General features: G+C 41.4%; 1 protein-coding gene across 3 annotated transcripts in view; it reads left to right on the top strand.

Annotated features, from left to right (window-relative positions):
- Window positions 1-23,614, top strand: part of chd7 (chromodomain helicase DNA binding protein 7) — an 85,635-nt gene that overhangs the window by 45,200 nt on the left and 16,821 nt on the right. For 2 of the 3 annotated variants that reach the window (XM_086094980.1, XM_086094987.1), the window contains exons 4-23: window positions 3,547-3,998; window positions 11,274-11,418; window positions 11,751-11,885; window positions 12,040-12,105; window positions 13,055-13,110; window positions 13,351-13,465; window positions 13,854-13,937; window positions 14,020-14,157; window positions 15,230-15,351; window positions 16,667-16,910; window positions 18,531-18,707; window positions 18,966-19,109; window positions 19,191-19,289; window positions 19,432-19,624; window positions 19,715-19,928; window positions 20,038-20,233; window positions 20,381-20,548; window positions 20,735-20,914; window positions 21,012-21,122; window positions 22,607-22,818. In XM_086094980.1, the coding sequence (XP_085951106.1) occupies window positions 3,547-3,998; window positions 11,274-11,418; window positions 11,751-11,885; window positions 12,040-12,105; window positions 13,055-13,110; window positions 13,351-13,465; window positions 13,854-13,937; window positions 14,020-14,157; window positions 15,230-15,351; window positions 16,667-16,910; window positions 18,531-18,707; window positions 18,966-19,109; window positions 19,191-19,289; window positions 19,432-19,624; window positions 19,715-19,928; window positions 20,038-20,233; window positions 20,381-20,548; window positions 20,735-20,914; window positions 21,012-21,122; window positions 22,607-22,818 (3,251 nt within the window). The remainder of the gene's footprint in view (window positions 1-3,546; window positions 3,999-11,273; window positions 11,419-11,750; window positions 11,886-12,039; window positions 12,106-13,054; window positions 13,111-13,350; window positions 13,466-13,853; window positions 13,938-14,019; window positions 14,158-15,229; window positions 15,352-16,666; window positions 16,911-18,530; window positions 18,708-18,965; window positions 19,110-19,190; window positions 19,290-19,431; window positions 19,625-19,714; window positions 19,929-20,037; window positions 20,234-20,380; window positions 20,549-20,734; window positions 20,915-21,011; window positions 21,123-22,606; window positions 22,819-23,614) is intronic. The other variant, XM_086094995.1, reaches the window with a different exon arrangement.

A 23,614-nucleotide genomic window follows, 5' to 3' on the forward strand; every position in this document is an offset into this window, starting at 1 on the left:
GCTTTTTTAATACACTTTACTGCAAAATTAAAATGAATCCAATTAGTTGTTTAATCGATTAAATCATTTATAGATTCATCTATTCTAAAAAATATTCAATGGCGACAGCACATTATACGTTTGTTACTCACAGGCACAAAATGCTCATTTTTGTCTTTCACATCCGATTTTTGACATTTTCTTTACCAAGTCTTGCCAGTTAGGTTTTGTGAAACTTTTCATAGCCAATAGATGGAAAGACAGATGGATGGATAGATGCATAGATAGTGGAAAGGGTGTTCCTCCCTCATGGACTCCTTTCTCCATTTTACCCCAGTGAGCGTTGAAACCCAGTGGCCATCTTTGTCTATATTGCTACCACTTGTAGGATGTTTATTCAGATTAATTTGTTTCAAAGAAACGTTCTAATAAAATGAATCCCATTAGTCAGATTGCCACGATCAATTTGGAAGGTGGTTTTCTTGAACACGTAGCATGGTAGCGCTGTTAAACCCAAATTCTCTGTCCCTGTCTCTATTTCTGTTTTCCCCTGCTTATCCCTCTCACCCACATTTTTGTCTAGGTGGCTCATTGACTTACGTGTGTCAGCAGGTGTTTGTGTGCAGTGTTGAGTGTGATGTGTGACCTTGCAGTGCTTGGGTGTGACGTGTGTCTCTGTGCATTAGCATTCGCCTAATGTAAGTGGACTTGGGAATGATAGGACCTCCCCCCTCTCCATGTGAAGCACAACCATGCTGTGCTAGTGTATGTGCCGAACTGCTTCTGTGGCATTTTACTTGTTAAAGTTGCTGATGCTCACACACTCCACATATTTAGACACGCCAATGTTTGTGATTTTATTTATATTTTTTCCATAGACATACAAACGCTCAGAGGCATAATCTCTTCTACTGGAATGACATGCATACTCTCGAACACACTCTCTTCCTCACTGACTTTTTGAAGTATGGAGATAATTTATTCGTGTCATGATGCCTGATTTCCCATCTGCTACTGGGACCCTGAGCAGCTGGAGGAAGAAAGAAAGGAGGAGGGAGCATTGGAATAGAGGGAGAGGGGAGAGGCAGCTGGAGTGGCTCTCAACAGCTGGTTACCAGTTTCCCTTCACAGAAAGCATATATTGGAGCAACAAGGAGGAGAAGGGATGAGGATTGAATTTGCAGGAGTGCAAAAAGGGGAAAATGAGGTGTCAGCCAGTTTGTTTACTAAGGTTAGAATGTTGATGCTGAAGAGGGGGAGGAAATTATACCACTGGGAGTGAGCAACACCCATGTGATGACTCCATGTGTGACTGGATAGCAGGCTCAAAATTTATTTTTGTTTCTTTGAGGAGCAGTTTTGCTAATCAGTGACTTAATTTGAGGAGCAACTTTGTCATTTTGAGTAGCAAATTATTCCCGGAGACCTGAACAAAAATTTAGAAGATCCCTGTATGATGTAATTATGGTCATCATGAGTATACAGTAGGGGTGTGCCAAAAAATCGATTCTCATTTAGTACGATTCAGAATCGATTTTAAATGTCCCAATATCGGTTTTATTTAAATTATTTAATACTGTCGTGCCTTTGTCAATGTGTGCCTTTTATTTGGAGCACTGTTCATGTTGTACCCGATTTGGCCACTTAGGGGCAGTGTGGTTCCACGCGGTCTGATACACTGTTAAGTTAAGGAAGAAGTCACAATCAAGTTATTCCAATAAAAGTAGTTTATTTTGCAGTGTGGAGCCGTTCTTTTCCTTTCTTGCACATCTATAGATTGAAGCAAAAATCATTGTCAATCAAATCATTTTTTAATCAAAAACCATTCTTAATCGAAAATCGATTCTGAATCGAATCGTAGACCCAAAAATCGGAATTGAATCAAATTGTGAGACATTCAAAGGTTCCCACTCCTAATATACAGTACTGTATAGGGATATGTACCGAAGTCTGTACTTTTGTTGGTATGCGCAATTACACATCGATTAGGATCTGTTCTACCCAGCACTGATTCATGTAAAATCAAACCGTACCATGGTTCTAAAGTATTTTTCTGAGTTGTGACTGTGCGGGAGTGGAGACATGGCGACGTCATCTTGGAGAATAGAGTTATGTCCTAGACTGTGGTGATTGCAACTGGTTGAAGAATCTTATTTTGCTGCATTGAGATTACCTCCAATGACAAGCCCAATCTATCACCTCCACCAAAACGTGTTACTCAACAATCAGCGTTCATCGCGTCTTCTCCGCACTTACCTACCCGCTGAAGGCAGAATTTGGACTCGTGAACATAACGTTCCTCCATGTGCTTGGGTTCCAGTGCATGTATTGCCGACATAAGTGTGAACGGGACTGACAACGAATGGCAGTATATAGCAGGTCTATAAAACTAGAGATTGGCTGCGTGCAGCCTGTTCCCGGTTGTCTTGGCAGAGAGCAGTCAGCCATACCGTACTGCAAATCTGTGGCAGCCAAAGTGCTAACAGGGTGAGGAAATGGTCTTCTTGGGGTGCTGTCATCTCAACCCTGTTATTTGAAACTTGACCTTCAGTTTGGAAATGTTACTAGGGCTCACTTCAAACAATGCGGGACCAGAGCTCAAAACAAGAGTCAGTGGCAACAGCAAACTAAGGTGTTTGGCATTGAGAAGATTTGGCATATTTTTCTTGAGTGTTAAGTGCAACCCACATTCTTAACTCTGCTGCTCATCCCTCAAATGAATGTCTTTTACAAATTTGGTACAATTTAACCCACAAAACATGCCTCTAAAACCTATGGGTGACTTTTGAGTCATTCCTGAAAACCTGAATTTTTCCTGGAAATTCAACAATATTAAAAAATAATTATCTCAGCTCCTGAAGCAGATAGAAACATAATTTCAAAAACATTTTAGAGCTTACACCTGTGGCGTTCACACAAACCTTATTATTATAAACCTTCAATATATATATTTTTTAAATTAACAAACAAATGTCGCATCTGCTCATGTATAACTCATGTAATATATTTACCTTCAACACTGGAGCGCAGTTGTAATAACCTCGGGGATCGGGGTAATTATTCGTCGTCCATTCCGTTACAAAGCCGTTAAAATTTCCAACATCCTCATTGGTAAAAAAACATATTTCTTAACAGTATGTTACTGTCGACAATATATGTACATAGTTGGTTTGTGAAACCGACAATGTTCGCTCTTTCATCCTTTCTAAGATCGCAACAGAAGTGCTAACTTGCTAACGCTAGCATGCCGCCACCATCAAATGTAAACAAAGCGTCATTGGCTTGACAGGCGATGTGATTATGCTGTAACCAATATTGTGCATCACTAGCCGCATGGAGGATTATTGTATGCAATTTCTATACAGGTGTTTTTTTCTTTCCTCATACTATCATTTATGCTTAGTAGCCAGGTTCCACCAATTTTCACAGACAAATGAGGTGCTCGCGATGTGGCAAGAGTGGGAAATATTTATTTTATTTTTTGTAAAGAAACAAATGTAATTGTTTACTATTTACTTGTTTTACACTTGCTTGAGATTAACTGTCATCTGTCTCCTGGCCCTTCAGCATTCCCCGTTGGACCCATCTGCCAATGCCTCAAGGATGGTTCCTGATAGGCTGACTGGCTGCACTGGTGACACTATACAGCCTGTCTGCACAGAACAACCCAGTGACCAGGAGACTAAGCCAAAAAAGAAGAAGAAAAAGAAAACAAAAGTAGAAGATAAAGAGGAAGGAAAGAAGAGCATGACAAAAAGAGAGGAAGACGTCACTTCAGGATTTCCTTTAACGGGGTGCGAGCAGGGTGCTGGTACAGCAATAGGAGATGGAAGTTCACCACCTGTTGAGAAGAAAAAACGGAAAAAGAAACCAAAGGATATGGCAGAGGGCACAGAGGCAAAAGAGCCTAAGGCCCCCAAAATGCCTAAAACACCCAAGACCCCCAAGACACCCAAAGAACCCAAGGAGAAGAAAGTCAAGAACTCCACACCCAAGGCCAAGATGTCCAAAAAGTCCAGGTAGGAACAGCATCGCTGGCCAATGGGTTGCTCACTTGTAAGCAGAAGGACAGGAAAAGTTCATCTCATGTCAACCAAGTACCATTTAATAGCATAATTTGTTTGTAAAACATCATAGGAAGTTATTTATAGAACAACAGATGCATTGGACTCATAATTCTTAAAATGATTTGATAGCAGGCATAAGAACAAGCGATCAACCAATCCCATTTTGTTCTAGTAGATCAACCATGACCACGATAACTACTTTCACAACAGAGATACACATTACTAAACAATAGAACAAAGGAAGATTGACAGATTTTTCTACCTAAAATTTAGACATATGGGTACTTCTCTACTATTGGTACTTGTGTCTAGTATTTTCACATGTGTGCAGTTGCTGACTTCTTGGATCAAAGAACATTGGCAAAAGTGGCGATGTTAGTCTGAGGTGGTTTCATTGTGAAGGTGGAAACTTGATCGGACAAAGGAATGTGTTAGGACAGCCCCCATTTTTCTCTCTCTTTTTTCTCAGTCTTTAGTCTCACTCCCGTTCCTTCTTTTTCTCGTCTTTGCGGGCCTTTTTATCCCGAGGAAGAGGGAGGGCCAAAGCTGCAAGCAAGGGTCAACACTGGGGGAGGTGGGCTTATGTGTAGGCTTGCATCGGACACTGGGAAAGAAAGGAGGAGGGGGCTTCGAGCTAGGGTAGGTTGCTAACGAGGTGATGAGGGGGCCAGCGATTTTTGTATGTGTATTGGGGGAGGGATTTTTTTCTTTGTGGCAGAAAATGGCATCTAATGATAATGAAGGCCATGCTGCTGTCCACTTCATAGCTCAGTGTGGGCAGAGGAAATGTGGGAGTGGAGCGTGCGTGCGTGAGCGTGCGTATGTGTGTGTTGGTAAACTAGCGGTTATCTGTTTTCAGGCTTTCCTCCATCTTGAGTGGCGGCCTGCAGCTCCCAGGTTAATTTAGCATAATAATGGCTGCCGGCCATCCACTGCTATTGTAAAATGGTGGACCAACATCACCCAGCCGTCATCCCTTTATTTAGCCGCGTTTCCACCGCAGGAAGTTGGGGAGGGGGGTAGGGACTTTCACAGGAAACATCCTCTCAGCCGGCCCGCTTGTGGCTGTGTCTCCACTGCGGAGTACGACCCATTTCGCGACGTCACGACTTTCGATTGACACGTAAACGCCGTGAGACGGTTTCTCCCGTGACGTCACCCAAGCACTGTGCAACGAAAATCTCAACGAGGAAAAAGAAAAACTTTAGGTCTTTGCTGTTTTTCTCTGCTTTTTATTTTATGCACTTGGCGTGGATGGATGGTTTGAGTGAGAGGAGACGCCGTTTAGATGAAGAATTTGAAAAGGCTGATTCGCAAGTCACGAGTTTTCGATCGACACGTAATCGCCTTGGGACGGTTTCTGTGACGTCACCCAAGCACGGCACCGCAAAAATCAGAACAACAAGGAAAGACAAAAACTTGTGGCGGTTGCCGTTTTTTTCTGCTTAGTTTAATTTACTTGGCATGGATGGATGGTTTGAGTGAGAGGAGATGGCGTCTCGATGAATAATTTGAAAAGTAAATAATTTTTAACCAATCTGCACGAGAGCTTGATCGGGAGTTTATCGGGCCAGCGGAGTACCTACCCTCGAGTAGGACCCTCCGCTCGTCCCCGTAAATTCCTGTAAATGTGGCCCGGTTGTGAAGGCTCCTGCAGTGGAGACGCGCACATACGGGGCTGGCCCCGTAAATTTACCCCGAAGTTCCTGCGGTGGAAACGCGGCTTTTATCTTTTGCTCTACAAGCCCCTTTCTACGTGTAGCCGGACTTTATTAAAACTAAGGCCCTGTCTACACGTGGCCGGGGTTTTTGCAAACGGGAGATACTTTCCTGCGTTTTGCTGTGTCGGCTACACGTCCCGTGGGATTTTTCCCCCATTAAATACGAAGGTTTAATAAAACTCCGGCCAAAGTGAATTTACATATTTCTCCTGATATGCGTTTGCGTGTGACAGTCATAAACAGAGCAACTCTAGCCATTGTTTACAGCGGATGCATTGCTCATCTGTTCGGTGTCAGATGCAAAATCACACAGCTCCACGTTGGACAAGATTGAAGTACTGGGCGAGTGAGTAGAGTTATCCAAGTTGTTTTTCTTTCTATGCCAGAAGGGCATTGTGGTAGTGGCAGCGTAGCCCGCCGAGAGCTCCAGATTTAGCGGCGGGAATGTGCAAGAGCATGCCGTGCATGGGCACCTCTTTGGGCTGGCCGCTGCGAGGCCCTGGTCCATGCACCAGCCCCTGAAGCTGATGCGTCAGAAAAGGCTCCTATATCTGTTATCCACTGCCCGGCGATTTTTGCTTCATATAGCCTTCATTTTTGTGGTTAGGATTGCTCGAGTTATCTCTCCCATCACACAGGGAATCATTAGACATATTATGAGACGCTTCTTATCGTATTAACTTGTTTTGGGTGGCTGTGGCTCGGGATGTAGAGATGGTCGTTCAGTAACCAGAAGGTCAGCTGTTCTATCCCCGCTCTCCCAAAGTCATGTGTTGTTGTGTCCTTGGGCAAGGCACTTCACACACACACACACTGCCTCCAGTGCTACTCACAATGGTGTGTGGAAGGTGTGAATGTTTGGTGGTGGTTGGAGGGGCCGTAGGCGCACACTCGCATCCACGCTTCCGTCAGCCTGCCCCAACTAAGTAGCTTACCGCCACCGCAGTGTGAATGTGTGAGTGCATGAATAATGTATCCATTCCATTGTAAAGCGTCTTTGAGTGTCTAGAAAAGCGCTGTATAAATCCGATGCATTATTATTATTATTATTTTATTATAGTGTAAGGTTTTAGGGCCTGGGGGAAGCCTTTAAAAACACTAAGAAGTGGTGCTCTTTCTCTCTATTCTGTGATTCATTCATGCAAACACAAACTTTTCAATATTGGACACTGTAATGCATTAACCCCCACTACAGCAAACTTGCCAATCACTGTCTTCACGCACACATGCAGGCCTATATGTTAACATCAGCAAGCATATGATTTATACATGTATTTAATTATCATTTTCAAAGCAAAGGCAAGTTGTAAAATGTCTAAAGTCGAAAAATTTAAAACACTCACAAATCATGTTGTTTCTACTAAGTATTTCCCCAACGGGCAAGTCCGAATGTATTGGATCGTGGACAGAGAAACGTTTCTTGCGAATGGTAATATGTTGGCCTCTCCGGTCAAAAGTCTTGGCCAATCAGCTATCCAGACTTTTTTTACGTACAGATCAGGGATGTAAACTGGTTATCTTAAATGTTTCAGAAACCGTAATTCTGACCTTAACCCAAATATTGACTGCATGTTAACGTAGTCAATGATCAGTTGCACCCACCAAAGCGGCCAGTTGGATTTTCGGTTTCTCGAGCCACAGCTAAACTTAATCCACCTTTGTCGGATTGGTGGGTGTTATTGTCAAGTCCCGCATAGAAAACGTCAAGAGTTTTGAAAATCTTAATATGGGTTCAAGAGAAATTTAGTTTTTTTGTGTCAGAATCAGAAATAATCAGTAATAATGCATGTGTACCGGAGATGAGGAACAATGAGTATATCCAGATTATCCACAAAATTCAATTTACGTTTAACCTTAGTGGATTTAAAAAATAATAATGATTTTTTTTGTGGGGGTGGGGTGGGGGGAGGTGATTGATAGGAAAATCGATTATAAAAATAAAAAAAAGTCAATGACAGCACGACTTTATTGTGCCTCCTGCCTTTCAATGGAAGAACATTATATGTCAATGGCATGGATGGATAAACAAAGGTATATTTGTAATAAACAAATGGGTGTTTTTCTGCAGCACCTCTGATGATCTCTCACGACACACTAGGGTGCCACGGCACTCATCTACGCAAATAATGTTTGTAGTTTTTTTTTTCTAAAACTGAAGTAACTTTTACCACTAATCTTATAACTCTTTTGCTGGAAATGTAACTGTCACCTCTTGTTGCAAACTCGAAAAAAATCAGGTGGTTTACTTTGCCGAGTCAGCTCAATTCGCTCCTTTGACCTTCTCACTCCGTCCTGGTGGCTCGTACCGCCTCTCTGTCTACTTGTCTCTCAGGAAGTACAACTATAAATAACCCAGCTCCTAGCTGCCACGCCCGTGTGTGTGTGCGTGCGCGCATATTCGATGGCGATTTTGTTTGCAGTACTTTGCAGAAATTTGTCTAGCCCCACCATCCCTTCAGTTATCCATCCATCCGTCCATTTTCTGAATGTATTTATTTATATTTAAATTAAAAGTTCACAAGTAAACATTCTGTTCCAATGCAATTCCTGTTTCCGTGTTTGTGCTGCAACTGCCCATGTGTGTGTTTGTAAGGGCTGGGAGGGGCGAGGTGAGTCTGAGTTGCATGCACGTTAGAATCCTGTTTGTTAGCTTACAGTCCAGTTCAGTAGTGGATCGCTTTGCTTAAATAAAATGCACATTTTCTGACAAACATGCCAGTCTCCCAGGGGGGCAAAAAAGAAGAGGGTGATTTGACAAAGGTCCCAGGTCCAACTCCTGAAAGAGCACCAGAGAAGGCTGTTCCGAACGTACTTGTAGGCTAATGCTAAAAACCTAGCATTAACGCCACAAATTTAATGACCGCCCCTTACTTGGAAAGCCTGTACTGGGGGAATTCGCAACGCAGCAGACGCGTACACGTCAAAATTTAGCAGTAATAAAATTAATAATAATGCATGTATTTGTGGAGACTGTGGTCAAGTTGTATTTTACAATTTTAAAAAATATGTTAGTTCATGTTAAACTAAGATTAGATGGCTCTTAATATGAAAAGAAAAATGCACCGAGCTGTCACCGTCTTACAAATGCAAATGTGCCATCTAGTGGCAGAAAAATGACCAACACAAATCAATATCACACCCATTTTTTACAGTACAGTACATCTTTTTAATTTTAACTCAAATTTATGAATTGTGAAATTACTGTATCAATGACTAAAAGATGCAGCCATATTTATATTAGTTTAACATTTTTGTCCCACTTTTATGTTAACAGTATGAAAACTTAGGAAAATTTACGAAACGTGATTAATCATGGGTTAGCTATTGTAGTCATGCGATTAATTACGATTGAAATTTTTAATCGCCTGACACCCCTATTATATGTATATAATGACATTTTTAGCAAACAGAAGATAAAATGTGATTGGGTGATGACTGAGGAAGTTGGGGAAGCAAGATCACGACGGAGGAGGAGAAGCAGCCAAGTCGAGAAGTGCAAGTGTGTGCGTTTGTTGTGTGGCCAGATGGCTCCAGCGTGTGGCGACCAGCCAGAGGAACAGGTGCAGGTCACATGACCAGCCGTTACCACGGAGATGGTTATTGCTCTTGGCGTGAGGATGAAAGGAGAAGGGCCCCAGGGACAGCAAGGGAGTGAGCAAGCAGGAGGGACTAGTGGAGAAGCACAGAGCAGGACAGGGAGAGATGCACATCCATGCTGTGATGCAGAAGGGCAGGGTGGGAGATACAGTATGTCATTTGAATTCTTTCTCGGATGATGAAACTCAGTGCGCAAATTTATCTCTGCTTCCAGTTCTTCTTTTTGAGTGTTTGTCGAGGTACTTCAGATCTTGACGTGGACAAAAATCACGCTATTACCTTGTTTTTTCATCAGTTGGGTTTCCATCCACCCATTTTTATTTGAAATTTCAAGAAATGCACAAATAAAACTGAATGGAAACACTAGAAATTCTAAAAAGGGCCCAAAATTTGCGCTTAGAGGGGGTAGATTTTGAAGCGTATCGAACAAAGGAAAATGCGAATTTGGGCTATGGAAACAAGTTTTGTGAATGAATGCTGGCAAGACCGGATACACGCCACACGTTTTGACTGGATATTACGTCACACGTACGTTTGTAGTCCCAAAGCAATGTCGGACGATAAAGTAAGATATGTTTGGGGACGAAACGGAAATCTTTTTGGAATTAATTAAAGAAACGAATATTAATGCTATTTAGATGGAAAACAGCAAATAAACGCCGTGGTTTATCAAGAATTCGAAAAGAAAACTCTTACGACGTCATCGCACGACACAGTCTCTTCCTGGTCTTCTTCTTTTCAATTACTGGTGGATCACATCTCAATGGTGGACACCGCCACCTACAGCGGCGGAGTCCCCTCTCAATATTCGTAAAAGAACAACAGATGGAAACGGGCATAAATCGCATGTCCGTTTTGCGCATTTTCAGTAAATTTGCTTAAAAAGTTCGAAACAATTGGATGGAAATATTGACTCTTTGTCATTCAACATCATGTAAATTTTGTTTACCTCAATATTGGAATGTTACTGTATTCTTACATAAAATACTTACCATGTACATATTAAATCACAACACAATTGCAGGTGGGGGGTATACAGTGTGGTCATCTGTCACCTTGCCATTTTATTTATTTATTTGGCAACCAAAAGCCACTATTTAGTTGAACTATGACATCTCCTAGCCAAGAGCTCAAGTTTCTGAGATTATGTGACTAACTGGTAAAACAAGTAATATAGTTGTATTATTATAGTACAGTAGTAATGTGCTTGTCAGTGGAGAAGTGTATTGTTTGTTTTTCAGCTCTAAATCATGTGGAGGAAAAGTTCAAATGTACGCATAAGCGTTTGACTTTTGCGTTCTTTCTTTTGTGTGCAAGAACTATCGCTATTCTGCTACAACTTGTGTACAGTGCTGTGTGTGCACGTGCTGAAGTGCATGGTACATGAGTGTCCTCTGGACTTCCTTTATAGTGTGTGTGTACACTACCTTCACACACATGCGCACTTGCGCACGCACACGCACGGCTCCTCTTTCTTTCCATGCCAGAGATTAGAGGAAGCATGGGAGCCTCTCAACCTCACCCCTCCCTTTTGCTCTGTCTCTGGGCCCTCGTGTGCTTCCTCTCTGCTTACATCTCTCCATCTTGCTCCCTCCAACCCCTTGCAGTCTTTCATCATATTAACCCCCTGTGTTCCAGAGCCTGAGGCACACTAATGATTTCTAAATGGGTAAATCAAACATGGCGACTGCCCTGGGACAGGCACACATGCATGCGTGTGTGTGTGTGTGTGTGTGTGTGTGTGTACACACACACACACACACACACACAAACACACGCCTGGTTAGTTTAGGGCCATAGATTGACGAAAGAAACAGTAGTTGTCTTGTGCTAATACTTTTTCCCCAATAAAATTTCAATGTTTTTCTCTTTTTCTCCACGCCCCTCCTTCCCCCAAATCTCCCTATAGCAGTAAGAAGGCAGAGTCCGAAGATGGCGCCATTGCTGCCAAGAAGGATTCCAAAAGAAAGCGACACTCATCAGTCAGTGAAGATGTAGAAGTGAAGTCTCCACCTCACTCGTCTATAGAGGAGGAGGATGAGGATGGTGTGCAGGTACAGAACTTGTTGAAAGCATTATTTAGAGTAGCATTCGTGCAGCACAATTCAAACAAACCTTGTTGACAGCCCTTTGAGACCTAACTGGGAAATTCATATGTACCTCCATTGTATCGATCAACAAAAATGTTCAATTGTATAGGAGACAAGTAGATGGGCCTTGCGAACATTAATTCAAATCAAAACCTATTTAAACTGTGTGTTGTTAAACAGCTGAAAGTCCTTATTTCTCTGATGAGTACAGCCAGTCATTTCTCACCCTTTACAGAATTATTGTTAGCTAATTTCATAGTACTTTTGCTTCACACCTATCATTTTCTGCACACCAGAAGCGACGCTCCAGCCGACAAGTGAAAAGGAAGCGGTATACAGAGGACCTGGAGTTCCGAATCTCGGAAGATGACGACAGTGGAGACGATTCACCTGCACCAAAGTCTCCATCATCATCATCAACCCATCTGCAGGTACAGTCTAGGTGTAGCTTGGTATTGCTCTAAAGTACACAGTAATGTGATATTGAATAATATGTAACATAGTCAGGTTCATCTGCCCTTAATCCTTGTTGTACATAACGCATTTACTAGACTTTGTTAGGACGCATTTATTTTGGGATTCTAGGACATAGCTGAAACTGATGGGCCGGTGGTGGAGAAGATCATGGGTGTGCGTACCACCAAGAAACAGGTGAGATAGATGCACACACAATCACATAGAGATGTATACATAACACAGAAAGATACTGGCTGGTTATATGCATGTGATTAGCCATCCTATGGCTGGCCCCAAAGAACGATACATACACAGATTAGCCAGTTATCACTTGCCACAGTGACAAAAGTTATCTTTTGTTTCTGTATGTTTTGCATGTGTATTGATCTGACTGGCGATGGGACTGTATACAATATGTGTAAACTAGGACTGGGCGATAAAATACATTTGTTTTCTCCCCACAAAAAGTCATATTTATAATTTAATTTCTCTCTCATCTCACTAAATGTTTGTGATTGTTAGTGGAAGTATGTCAGCTGGGACGGGCTTTAAACTACAGAATAAGCAAAACAAATATATATTTTAAATGTTATTGTTCGACACAGTTTGTTCTAAAGAAAGCCTGTCACTTGGCTAACACATGCATTCACATATAGCAAGCAGCAGCCAACTTTGCTTTTGCCAGCTGTCTGGCCATTGGACTCGCTCGCTCGCTCGCTCTCTCTCTCACACGCACGCACACACACTCCATTCAGTTTTGACCCTAAGCTTGGCATACAGCCAAAACCACAACGCGAGAGCAACGCCAGACACCAAGCTAGCATTTCCTCAGGCTGTGTGTACGAGTGTGATTGATGATTCATGGCACTACAGTAGTAGTAGTAGTCGTAGTAGCGGCAGCATCTTGGAGTGTGTGCTTGTTTGTGCACTTGTTTATGTTAAATAAGTAATGGTTAATGGAAGAGCAGTTCCGTCCAAAGATTCATGTCGTCTTTCAAACACTTAAGTCAGTGATTGTCAAGCGGAATTACATTCACTTTGTCTTCATTTTGTCAACTTAACAGTTTCCTAATACTCTCTCACCTGTTCATCCACTTTTTGTAGTAATATGTGTGGCTAATTATTTTTTTCCCCCTCGACTTAGCTGGAGTCACGGGAGGAAGCAGAGGTTGAGGAGTTCTATGTCAAGTTCAAGGGCTTGTGAGTGACACACTTAGTATTTTTCTTCTATAGTATTGAGACCTACTTTTCTTACATAAGCTCCCACACTGCTATTTCCAGTTTATGCAGTACAGGCGTTTTAATTTCTCAATTGTTCCAGTCATATTTTGTTTTGCGCTTGACCCAAGCAGCTTTTTTGTAATCAAGATTTCAGCATTATTTGTTCTTGTTATTCATTAAAACTTCGACACAATGTGATATTTTTCTCTCTTCTTTCAGTTCTTACCTCCACTGTCGGTGGGCAGAGTTAGAAGAACTGGAGAAAGACAAAAGAATACAGCAGAAGGTCAAAAGGTTCAAGGCCAAGCAACTACTCAACACCTTTATCACTGAGGTAAGACTTTAGTCTTATCTGGAAGAGGCTATCAGATTCCTTGTGTGTGTGTTTTGTTGTTTTCTTTTTTAAGGCTGCCATGTCGTGCGTCTGAATTGTCACTTGAACCATGCAGTGTAAATGCAGCCTTTTTGAAGTATTGTCTAATGTAATTACTGACAGCAGCAGTTATGTTGTCACGTTTACCCTTACACACATTTATTGTCCAGTATAATTGTCCCCTTCCCAATTAAGGCAATAACTACTTTCAATTCAAATTGAAATATCAATTCAAAATGTTATGCTGTAGTTGTATTTATTATGCTGTATATGTGCTGTAAATTGACCTTATACTTTAAGGGAACATACATAACTTCCAATGGTAAACCCTTTCTTGTTTTCTCTCCAGATGGATGATGAGCCTTTCAACCCTGACTATGTGGAGGTAGATCGCGTTCTGGACATTTCAGAGAGCACAGATGAAAATGGAGAGGTACTTTGATCTTCTCTTGATATTGTATATGGTTTGAAGCTGTCCCACACACACACGCTCACTGTTGTGTACATGTCTTCAGCAGGTGATCTTGTATTTGGTGAAATGGTGCAGTCTACCCTACGAAGACTCCACCTGGGAACTAAAGGCAGATATTGACCAGTCAAAGATAGAGGAATATGAACGTATCACTGCACACACACCCAACACTAACAAAGTGGTAAGTATCTCCCATTTTGCTCACTGTGGTGTTGTGTGTTTAAGTCTGTTTCAATAGGCGTATATTTTTTAAGCTTTACATATGTAACATGTCAGTCTGTAACTTCAGGAGCTGCCACTCATGATACTGCAAAGTTGCTTTTTAATGATCTGTGGTGTTTTATCTCTGGGATGCACAGTTGATTTTTTCAATCAGACATTTACTTGCAAATGGCAACGGAGTGTGACCATCATGGATAAATATTGACACTGCGGAGTTCAGCAAGCACTTTTTCTTTTTCTTCACACAATGTCATTGTACTGGTGTGTTGCGCTCTCATTTACTTGAAGTGAAGTCTGAAGACTGTCACAGGCTGTACCCACAACACTCGGTCACCAATGCTCCTCCCAGGATGATGGCAGTATTCGTGTGGGTTGGCCTGCCGCCTGCTCCTTCCTTCCTGCAGATTTACAGCCCCTTTAACTGCTCTCCACGGGGCCACGTTCTTGTGGTCTTGCGCACACACACACACATACACGCCCCGCTCTTGTGGCCAGGCCAAACCACTAACAGTGTGCTTAATGCTGAACAGAAGCAGCTGTCTAGTTGTGGTCTTTCAAGCAGCTATTCCTCAACCTGTGGCCATTCCCTATAACTACTGCTTCTTCTAAAGGACTGTTATTGCTGTGTTGCTGAATGAAGTTGCAAAACATTTTATCTAGGGATGCACCGAGAAGGTCCAGTCCAAAATGGCCCAAAAATGCATTTTCTGTTTTGGTCCAGAAGACTTTTGCCACAGAAACAATACAGCCAAAACAGGATGTTGTTTGTGATGGCGTAAGCATGTGCAGGCGGCCAGCTGAACTGAGTGAAGTGGGGAAATGAGCCCAAAGCCAAAGATATCTGAACTGCTTATCCTCACGAAAGTCGCGGCAAGTGACTATTTAAGCAGATGTGACACTTGGGGGACATATGTGCGCTCTTTCAATAACTGGGAGCCGTCCCAGTTACACTGGAGATCATCTGTTTGATGTAAAGTGTGTTATAAATAAAAAGTATTAATGTTCTTATTATTCCTATCCTATTTTTTAAGGATCGGCCCTTGGCTACTGAATGGAAAAAGTTGGAAGGGTCAATGGAATACAGGAACGGCAACGCACTCAGGGAATACCAACTAGAAGGTCTCAACTGGCTAACCTTCAACTGGTACAACTCGTAAGTAAAACCAACTAAACTTTTCTTTTTCTTTTGCTAATATCTCAATTTAAAAAAATTTAAAAAATAAAAAACAAGTATGAAATTCTTACTGTCGGGTAGTGCATCAGTCCCTCATGGAGTTAGTCATGTCAACACAAATGTGGGTATTTATTTATTTTAAATGTTATGCCTTTTACCCTCATACTAAGTGTGACAGAAGAGAATTTTGTCATTGATATACGTATACGGTATATTTCTAAAAATTGTATGATACCTGTGGTAATTTGGACTTCTTTGTCCATAGTAGGGACGGGCAATAAATCAGTGACAAAAAGAAAATATATTTCATAGAATGTTAGATTTATTTATTTTTTATCTGACAGAAAACCCCGATCTTGAACTGCAAAGCATTCTGCAGTTTGCAGGCATAGGCTACTGTGTAGCGCTAGATTTGTGGCACGGTTACAGTACAAGTCCTTAATGGGGAATTTTGAGCACAAAAGCGGGTTTTGTGTGCACAAGAACCGTTCTTGTGAGCAGAGTGCTCGTCTGCCTACCAGAGGAAGAAGCAGCCAAACGAGCGGAGAAGTTAGCACACGCACATCCACATGTTGTGTACGCGTGCCAGACCAAAAGTTGGACTTTGTTAAAATAAATGACCACTCGCATCAGTGCAACACTTGCACTAACCTCATATTGTGCAAACTAACATGATTAAACACTTTTCAGATGCTACACTTAGCATCTGACAAACAATGAATACATGTTAATGTGATAACCGTTTCACTGCTGCTCCTTTGAGGTTATTCGCAAATATGCATTTACTGCACTTCCAGGGGAGCATGAACGATGCCCATTACACCACAATACAGTGTACACAACAGTATTCATTCCTTAAAAAATGTTTTATTGCCAAATATTTTGAATGGTATTGTTCCTATGGATAGTTGTTTTATTGTAAGAAATGCTTATTGTGATACATTTTCAGCCATGTCGCCCAACCCTAGTCCATTGCCTTCCAATGTAAGGAATATGATCCAGAAGGATGGTGCACCGACACCTCCTTTGTTTGAACTAAGCCTGTGCTTCACAAAAACTACTCCTTTAACTAAACAAATTGTGTACCGTAATTTGTGACTGAGAAACTGCCTGGGTATATAGTACGTATTTGCCTTGAATTTCATGGTCTACTACAGTTTGCTAAATTTGAATTGTCTCTCAGATGTATTATGCAGGACGGTGTTGAACAAAATACATTTGATGGATTTGTCTCACCTGCTTTCTAGTATTAAACAACTTTGCAGCACCTTGACCAAGTCTTTGTCTTCCACAGACGTAACTGTATACTGGCCGATGAGATGGGTCTAGGAAAAACTATCCAGTCCATTACATTCCTCTACGAAATTTACATGAAGGACATTCAGGGGCCATTCTTGGTTATTGCCCCACTCTCTACAATTCCCAACTGGGAGAGAGAGTTCAGGACTTGGACAGAGCTTAATGCTGTGGTCTATCATGGCAGCCAGGCGAGCCGCAGAACCATTCAGGCCTATGAGATGTACTTCAGAGATGCACAGGTAATTGAAATTAGACATGTCTTTTCAAATCGTCTGTAAAATGTATTATTCCTTCCAAGTAATATAGATTAATAGATCAGATGTGGCCTCAAAATCTTCTCGATTATAGAGGGGAGTTTGTGTAAGCACTGCTCAATTCATCTACTGTCGCATAGTGCAGAGATGCCAAGTGTTTCGATTTGGCCATATTTTGTAGCAGGCAGTCGCCATGTGTTCTGCAGCTACGGGGAAGTCAAATGTTTTTCGGAAAAGACAGAATGACATGCGGTAGGTTTGCAAGTGAATCTGCACGTAACACGGCTTGTGATTGGCTGATATAAGATTGGGTCTCTGCCAACCAACCAATCGTAATACCGTTACATCTTTGCCCATGTATAGAGGTAGCTTTGCAGCCCCGTGGTTTGCTGGCTGACTGGTTAGCGTGGCAGCTAAACAGCAGCTGCTCTTCTAAAAGTCAACAATTGTCACCTTCATAGCGGGAATAAGCGACTCTTCTGACATATATCGTTCTCACAAAAAAAGAATGGTATTTAACATGAGAAAACATGCTAAGACTAAGTCATGTTAAACCGCCGCTGAGCTATCGTTAAATGTAATTGTGGCTACGGTACAATTTGCACACAAGGAACAGAGGAACCACATTCGTCAAAGCAGAGAGCAGCCAACTGTGAACAACAAATTAATAAGTGTTTAGAGAGAAAGTAGAACACACACTGTACAGTCTGAAAACCGGAAATGAATTGATACGTCATCATATACTTTATTGCAGCCAAAAGCAGATGGCTCCGAGATGAAAAGTATATTAATATGTTGTCAGTATTTATATCATCATCAATGTTAATTGTTTTCAAAATTGAGTGGCAAGTTTCGAGTTTGATTTATGATTTATGTTGAAATGTAACAATAAAAATTCTCAAAATTACTTTACATCTTATTTTACTGTGATGTTTTAAAAATGATTAATCATTGCTAAACTACCTTACAACCTGATATTTCTTGTGCTATTCCGTAAACTATCACTATATCATTGAATATTTAGCAATTAAGTGCCAAGACATTGTATTGAATAAATCCAAACTGAATCTTTACACACACAAAAAAAGTCAATATTTTCTCACCCGAAACAAAAGAAAATTTTGTTGTTTGGGTGTCTTTCTAGTAGCATACTTATATGTAATTTTTGGATGAGATGCAAATGTTGTTGAACAAATGTAAATTTTCCTGACAAAATATCGAGAATGTTCCTGAAAAGTTCTGATAGGGGTTGGCATCCCCTGATACTATAGGCTATGTTCACTATATTTCTAGGAAGAAACTATTTTTTTACATTAGTCATTGTGAGCTACTTTTTATTCCTCAAAGCTAAGGCAATCCTCAAGATCACGGTACAGTATACTGTAGTTTTATTTGTTCTGCTTCATTGGCCACAAATGAAAGCAGGTGATTTTGTTTTCATTTTTCCCAGGATTTACCAGCATTCAAATTTTGAGTTAACTTAACTTAACTTGAGTTAATTTTATTTTTCACTTTCTTGTTAAAAGTGAAAAGTCTTGCATTGATGGGAACACTGGGCCATTTTATTAATCAATCTCTGTTGCCTGTTCCTCATGCCTTCCCAAGGGTAAAATAATCAAGGGAGCGTATCGGTTTGATGCTGTTATAACCACCTTTGAGATGATTCTGGCCGACTGTCCAGAGCTTCGTGGAATCCCATGGCGCTGTGTGGTAATAGATGAAGCCCACCGCCTAAAAAACCGAAACTGCAAACTACTGGAAGGACTCAAGATGATGGACATGGTGAGCGTGGGCGTTGTTGTTGTTTGAGATTTGGGTGGCTATGCTTAAAAGGATGTATTATTTTATCCATGTATTTGATAGTGATTTTATTTGTTGTACTTCCGACAGTAGACCACAAAATATTTCCCATGATTTAATCAGTATGCTCAATCACGGACACATGTAATGTCCAGCTCGCATGTCATTTTTAAAGTATTTTATTTTTATAATTTTTTTCCTCTTTCTGAATTTCTTGTCACTTGCTGCCTTCTCATCCAGGAACACAAAGTTCTGTTGACAGGCACTCCGCTTCAGAACACAGTGGAGGAGCTTTTTAGCTTACTTAACTTTCTGGAACCAGAACGTTTCCCGTCTGAACAAACATTCATGACTGAATTTGGAGACCTTAAGACTGAAGAACAGGTAGGAATGTGATTTGTAGGTTATGTACAGTTCTTAAAATAAAAAAATAAATAAAGTATTAATACAATGTCTGTATCACAGGTTCAGAATCTGCAAGGCATTCTGAAACCCATGATGTTGAGAAGACTAAAGGAGGATGTTGAAAAGAACCTGGCACCTAAGGAGGAGACTATCATTGAGGTGAGTGAGACTCTGGCTTCATCAATGATCAGATAATAGTCTGTTTTGTTTATTCTGTTGAAATGTAATAATAATTTGAGGATTTTGTTGAAGTCATCTAAGGAGCAAGTGGAAATTTAAAATGTTCATCTCTTTCTGGTAGGTGGAGCTCACCAACATCCAGAAGAAATATTATCGAGCAATTCTGGAGAAGAACTTCTCCTTCTTGTCAAAAGGAGGTGCAGGAGGAGGGGGCGGGGGTGGTGGTGGTTGTGGAGGAGGTGCAGGTGTCCCCAACCTCCTCAACACTATGATGGAGCTAAGGAAATGCTGTAACCATCCCTATCTCATTAACGGTATGCATCCAAAGCCCTAAATAAATATGATCCAGCAAAGTAGCTGTTCCGGACCGGTTGACCATTTCTATTGTTTGCCATGCAATGCAGGAGCGGAAGAGAAGATCATTGAGGAGTTTAGGGACTCCCACAGTGGAACAGACATGCCAGATATGCCCCTCCAAGCGATGGTCCATGCTGCTGGCAAGCTGGTGCTCATTGACAAGCTGCTGCCTAAATTGAAGGCCGGTGGTCACAGAGTCCTGGTTTTCAGTCAGATGGTCCGCTGTCTGGACATTTTGGAGGATTATCTCATCCAGAAACGGTGAGAAGGGTTAAAAAGAGGATTTTGTTTCGGCATTCGAGAGATCTCTACTACAGTAACTCGTCACAGGTATGATTACTAACACGTGGGGGGCATTCTTTGTGTCCAGTTATCCCTATGAGCGCATTGATGGAAGAGTTCGCGGTAATCTGCGACAGGCAGCCATAGACCGCTTCTCCAGACCAGATTCTGACCGTTTTGTCTTCCTGCTGTGTACAAGAGCTGGTGGACTTGGCATTAACCTGACTGCAGCAGATACTTGCATTATCTTTGATTCTGACTGGAACCCTCAGAATGACCTGCAGGTATGAATTAAGTAAAGAGACTCTACCAACCGCAAAGGATCAAGTTGTCTGCTGCATTCTTTTTTAATCCGGTCATGAGTAGTCTAACAGTTGAAGTCCTAAACTGCAATATATTGTGATATGCTTCTGAGAATGTTCCTTTTCCAGGCTCAGGCAAGATGTCATCGTATTGGCCAGTCCAAAGCTGTCAAAATCTATCGGCTAATCACCAGGAACAGTTATGAGAGGGAGATGTTTGATAAGGCCAGCCTGAAGCTGGGTCTCGACAAGGCTGTCCTCCAGAGCATGAGTGGGCGTGAGAATGCCAACAGTGGGGTAAGATGCACATCCAGTAGCATGCCGAACGAGCTCAGATGAGTGTGCATATCTGATCTTTTTTTGTATCTTCATTGATGAACTTCAGATGACATTCCTCAAACATACTGTACAATTTTCAGATGATCAGTGTAGCAGCAAAGATAATTAGTTTTTTTGGTAACAAGATTGTATTTTTTTTTCCAGGTTCAGCAATTGTCCAAGAAAGAGATTGAAGACCTACTAAGAAAGGGAGCGTATGGTGCTCTCATGGATGAGGAGGATGAAGGCTCCAAATTCTGTGAAGAAGACATTGACCAGATCCTTCAAAGGCGGACCCACACCATAACCATAGAGTCTGAGGGCAAAGGCTCTACCTTTGCCAAGGTGAAGACTTCACTTATCCAAAAAATAAAGTTCCTATACAACTGTAAATTTCTGCTACATAATTGTCACCGATTCAACTTTTGTTCCATCTCAACAGGCCAGTTTTGTTGCTCCCGGCAACAGAACAGACATATCTCTGGAGGATCCCGACTTTTGGCAGAAATGGGCCAAGAAGGCAGAACTGGACCTAGATGCCATCAATGGACGGGTATAGCACATACATGGTTCTATATGGGAAAGTTTAGAATAAAAATGCACACTGGTGGTGTCACCAATCCCCTTTTGCAAGTACGGAAAATGTGACTAGGCAATACAAAAAGAATAATATAGATTTTTTTTCATATTAGACTCTCATACTCACCTTTAATTACCTGTTTCCCATGTTCCTGTTGTGAAAGTGCCAGTGTTGTGACCTTGTGTATTTGAGATCGAGAGCCTAAGCTGCTTAGTTCTACTTAACAAAAAGCAGATGCCTAGAGGGTTCACAGATATCATTTGGGGTTTTGCTCACAAAACAAGCTCAGTCATACACAATTCATAAATAGACACACTCAAAGAGAACTTGGCTGCTTAATATTCTTGCTATCATTCCCTCTTCATGCCTATTATTTTGTGTTCCATTAATTGTGTATCTATGCTTCCGGGCTTATATTTTATGCCTTCTCATTGTTGCCTCTGAGAAGCCTCCATCAAAACACTTAATCCTTCTTGAAGAGTGTGAATATGCTCCACTTACTTGGGCTGCTCCCCTGGGATTTTCGACCGTGTGATGTTAAAATGGAAATGACTGTAGCCCTCTGTGATAATGGCTGCGCTAACTACTGCCCAGCTTGCGCATATTTGTGATTTTAAGCAGGAGGCATTTAAATTAATTAAACTAAATGCAATTAATTAGACAACATAATTATTGGCAGTTTATGTGAGCTGACAACCAATTTTCTCGCCGGCAGGAATGGAACATGGAAAAATATCCAATTATTCTAATTTTGTACAGAACAGGTCATTTTTTATCTTGGATGTCGGAAATTGTGACAAATGAACTCTTGGACTTACTGTGAATGAGGCCGACACTTATTATGGGATGGATTTAGGACCATCTGGATTTAAAAATTGGTTCCTAGTTGAAATTGACAGTAAATTCTCTGGGTATTGAACTGATCACAACTGGACATTCCGCTACACTTAAAATCTGGTAACACCCTGAGACAAAGTCTCCTACTGTACCCAGACCAGGCACCCCAAACCCAGAAATGTAATTTGGTGTACGCGGTCAAGTGCAATGAAGAATGTACTGATTCATATATTGGGACAGATAAGCAACTCCTCAAGACTCAGCTGTCTCCCTGCACCTCTAAGAGAAGCTGCACTCGTTTGAAGACTAAATGTACTGGTAACTATTCTTGATATTGAGAAGACAGATTTTTTGAAAGAGGAGTGAGAGTGGCCATGTACAAAGAATTTCTAAACAAAGGAGCTGGCTTACAACACCACCCCAAATACAATGTCGTCCTTTCGTCAGCATCTTCAAAGACAACCAGAACAGACCGGTTGGGATCAATTCAGTGCCCCGAGAATGGAATGAAACCTGGATGAATGACACTACTCACAAATATCTTGACAGTAAAATGTCAAGGGTGTATGTCCTAGAATTACGCACTTAATATTTTCTTTGTTTTGTTTTTGTTGATCCAGAACACACTGGTGATAGACACACCAAGAGTGAGAAAGCAGACGCGTCACTATAGCAGTGTGAAAGAGGACGAGATGATGGAGTTCTCAGAGCTGGAGAGTGAAGAGGATGAACCCAGCAGACCTTTATCCAAACCACGACGGCCCCAAGACAAAGTTCAGGGCTACCCTCGATCTGAGTGCTTCAGAGTAGAGAAGAACCTGCTAGTCTATGGGTTTGTTATGCACTTTAATATGCCTATGTCAAGGTTTACTGCATAAATATTGAGTTAAACAAAATTTGACATGTAGATGGACTAGAAGAAGCTCGTCAGATAACTAGTATTTGTAGCGTGATATAAGAGCCTTTATTTTCTGTGGTAACACAATGCTATACAGTGTACATGAGAAAATGGACACACTTGCAGATAGATGGTCATACAGTGAGCATGTCCATTTTCATGGCTGACTTGGCGTGACTGTGTGTGCAATGAAGAACAGTGGTGCTAGTGAGATGCGGGCCTTGTTATTGTTACAGTCTAGCCTTGTGGCCTGAGGCTGTAGGGCACAAAAACACACTGTCTTTATTGGGTCTGCTCTTGCTCGTTGAATGCTTGTCGTCTTTTCCTGTCATTCATGTCAGTCCTACTCACTTAAGTTGTCCACAATTTTAACCAGTCTTGATGCAGAGTAAGGTCAGCTCACATGGTTCAGTGAACACTGAAAAGCAACAGTGGGGAATTTTTATTTAGTGTTTTTGCTCAGAACTGGACAGTGTGGAAAAACTGCCCTGCCACCACATAATCTTTAGGCCTGCATGTCCTTTGAGCTGTTGGCCACCATGATGTGGACATTCATGAAAGATTGAGCTTATGTTAATCATCAAGATAGCTTAGTTGTGAAATTACAAGCTCTTTGAATTTTTTTAATGTTACAAGGGTTATTTTGCTGTGAATCATTTCGGATGTACTTGTAACATGTCATATATTTGTATACAGTAAGTATACAAAAATTTTCATGATGTTTGACAAT

The sequence above is a fragment of the Leptonotus elevatus genome, chromosome 1 (assembly GCF_054856555.1).
Source record: "Leptonotus elevatus isolate MCC_2025b chromosome 1, RoL_Lele_1.0, whole genome shotgun sequence".
Classification (NCBI taxonomy): Eukaryota; Metazoa; Chordata; class Actinopteri; order Syngnathiformes; family Syngnathidae; genus Leptonotus; species Leptonotus elevatus.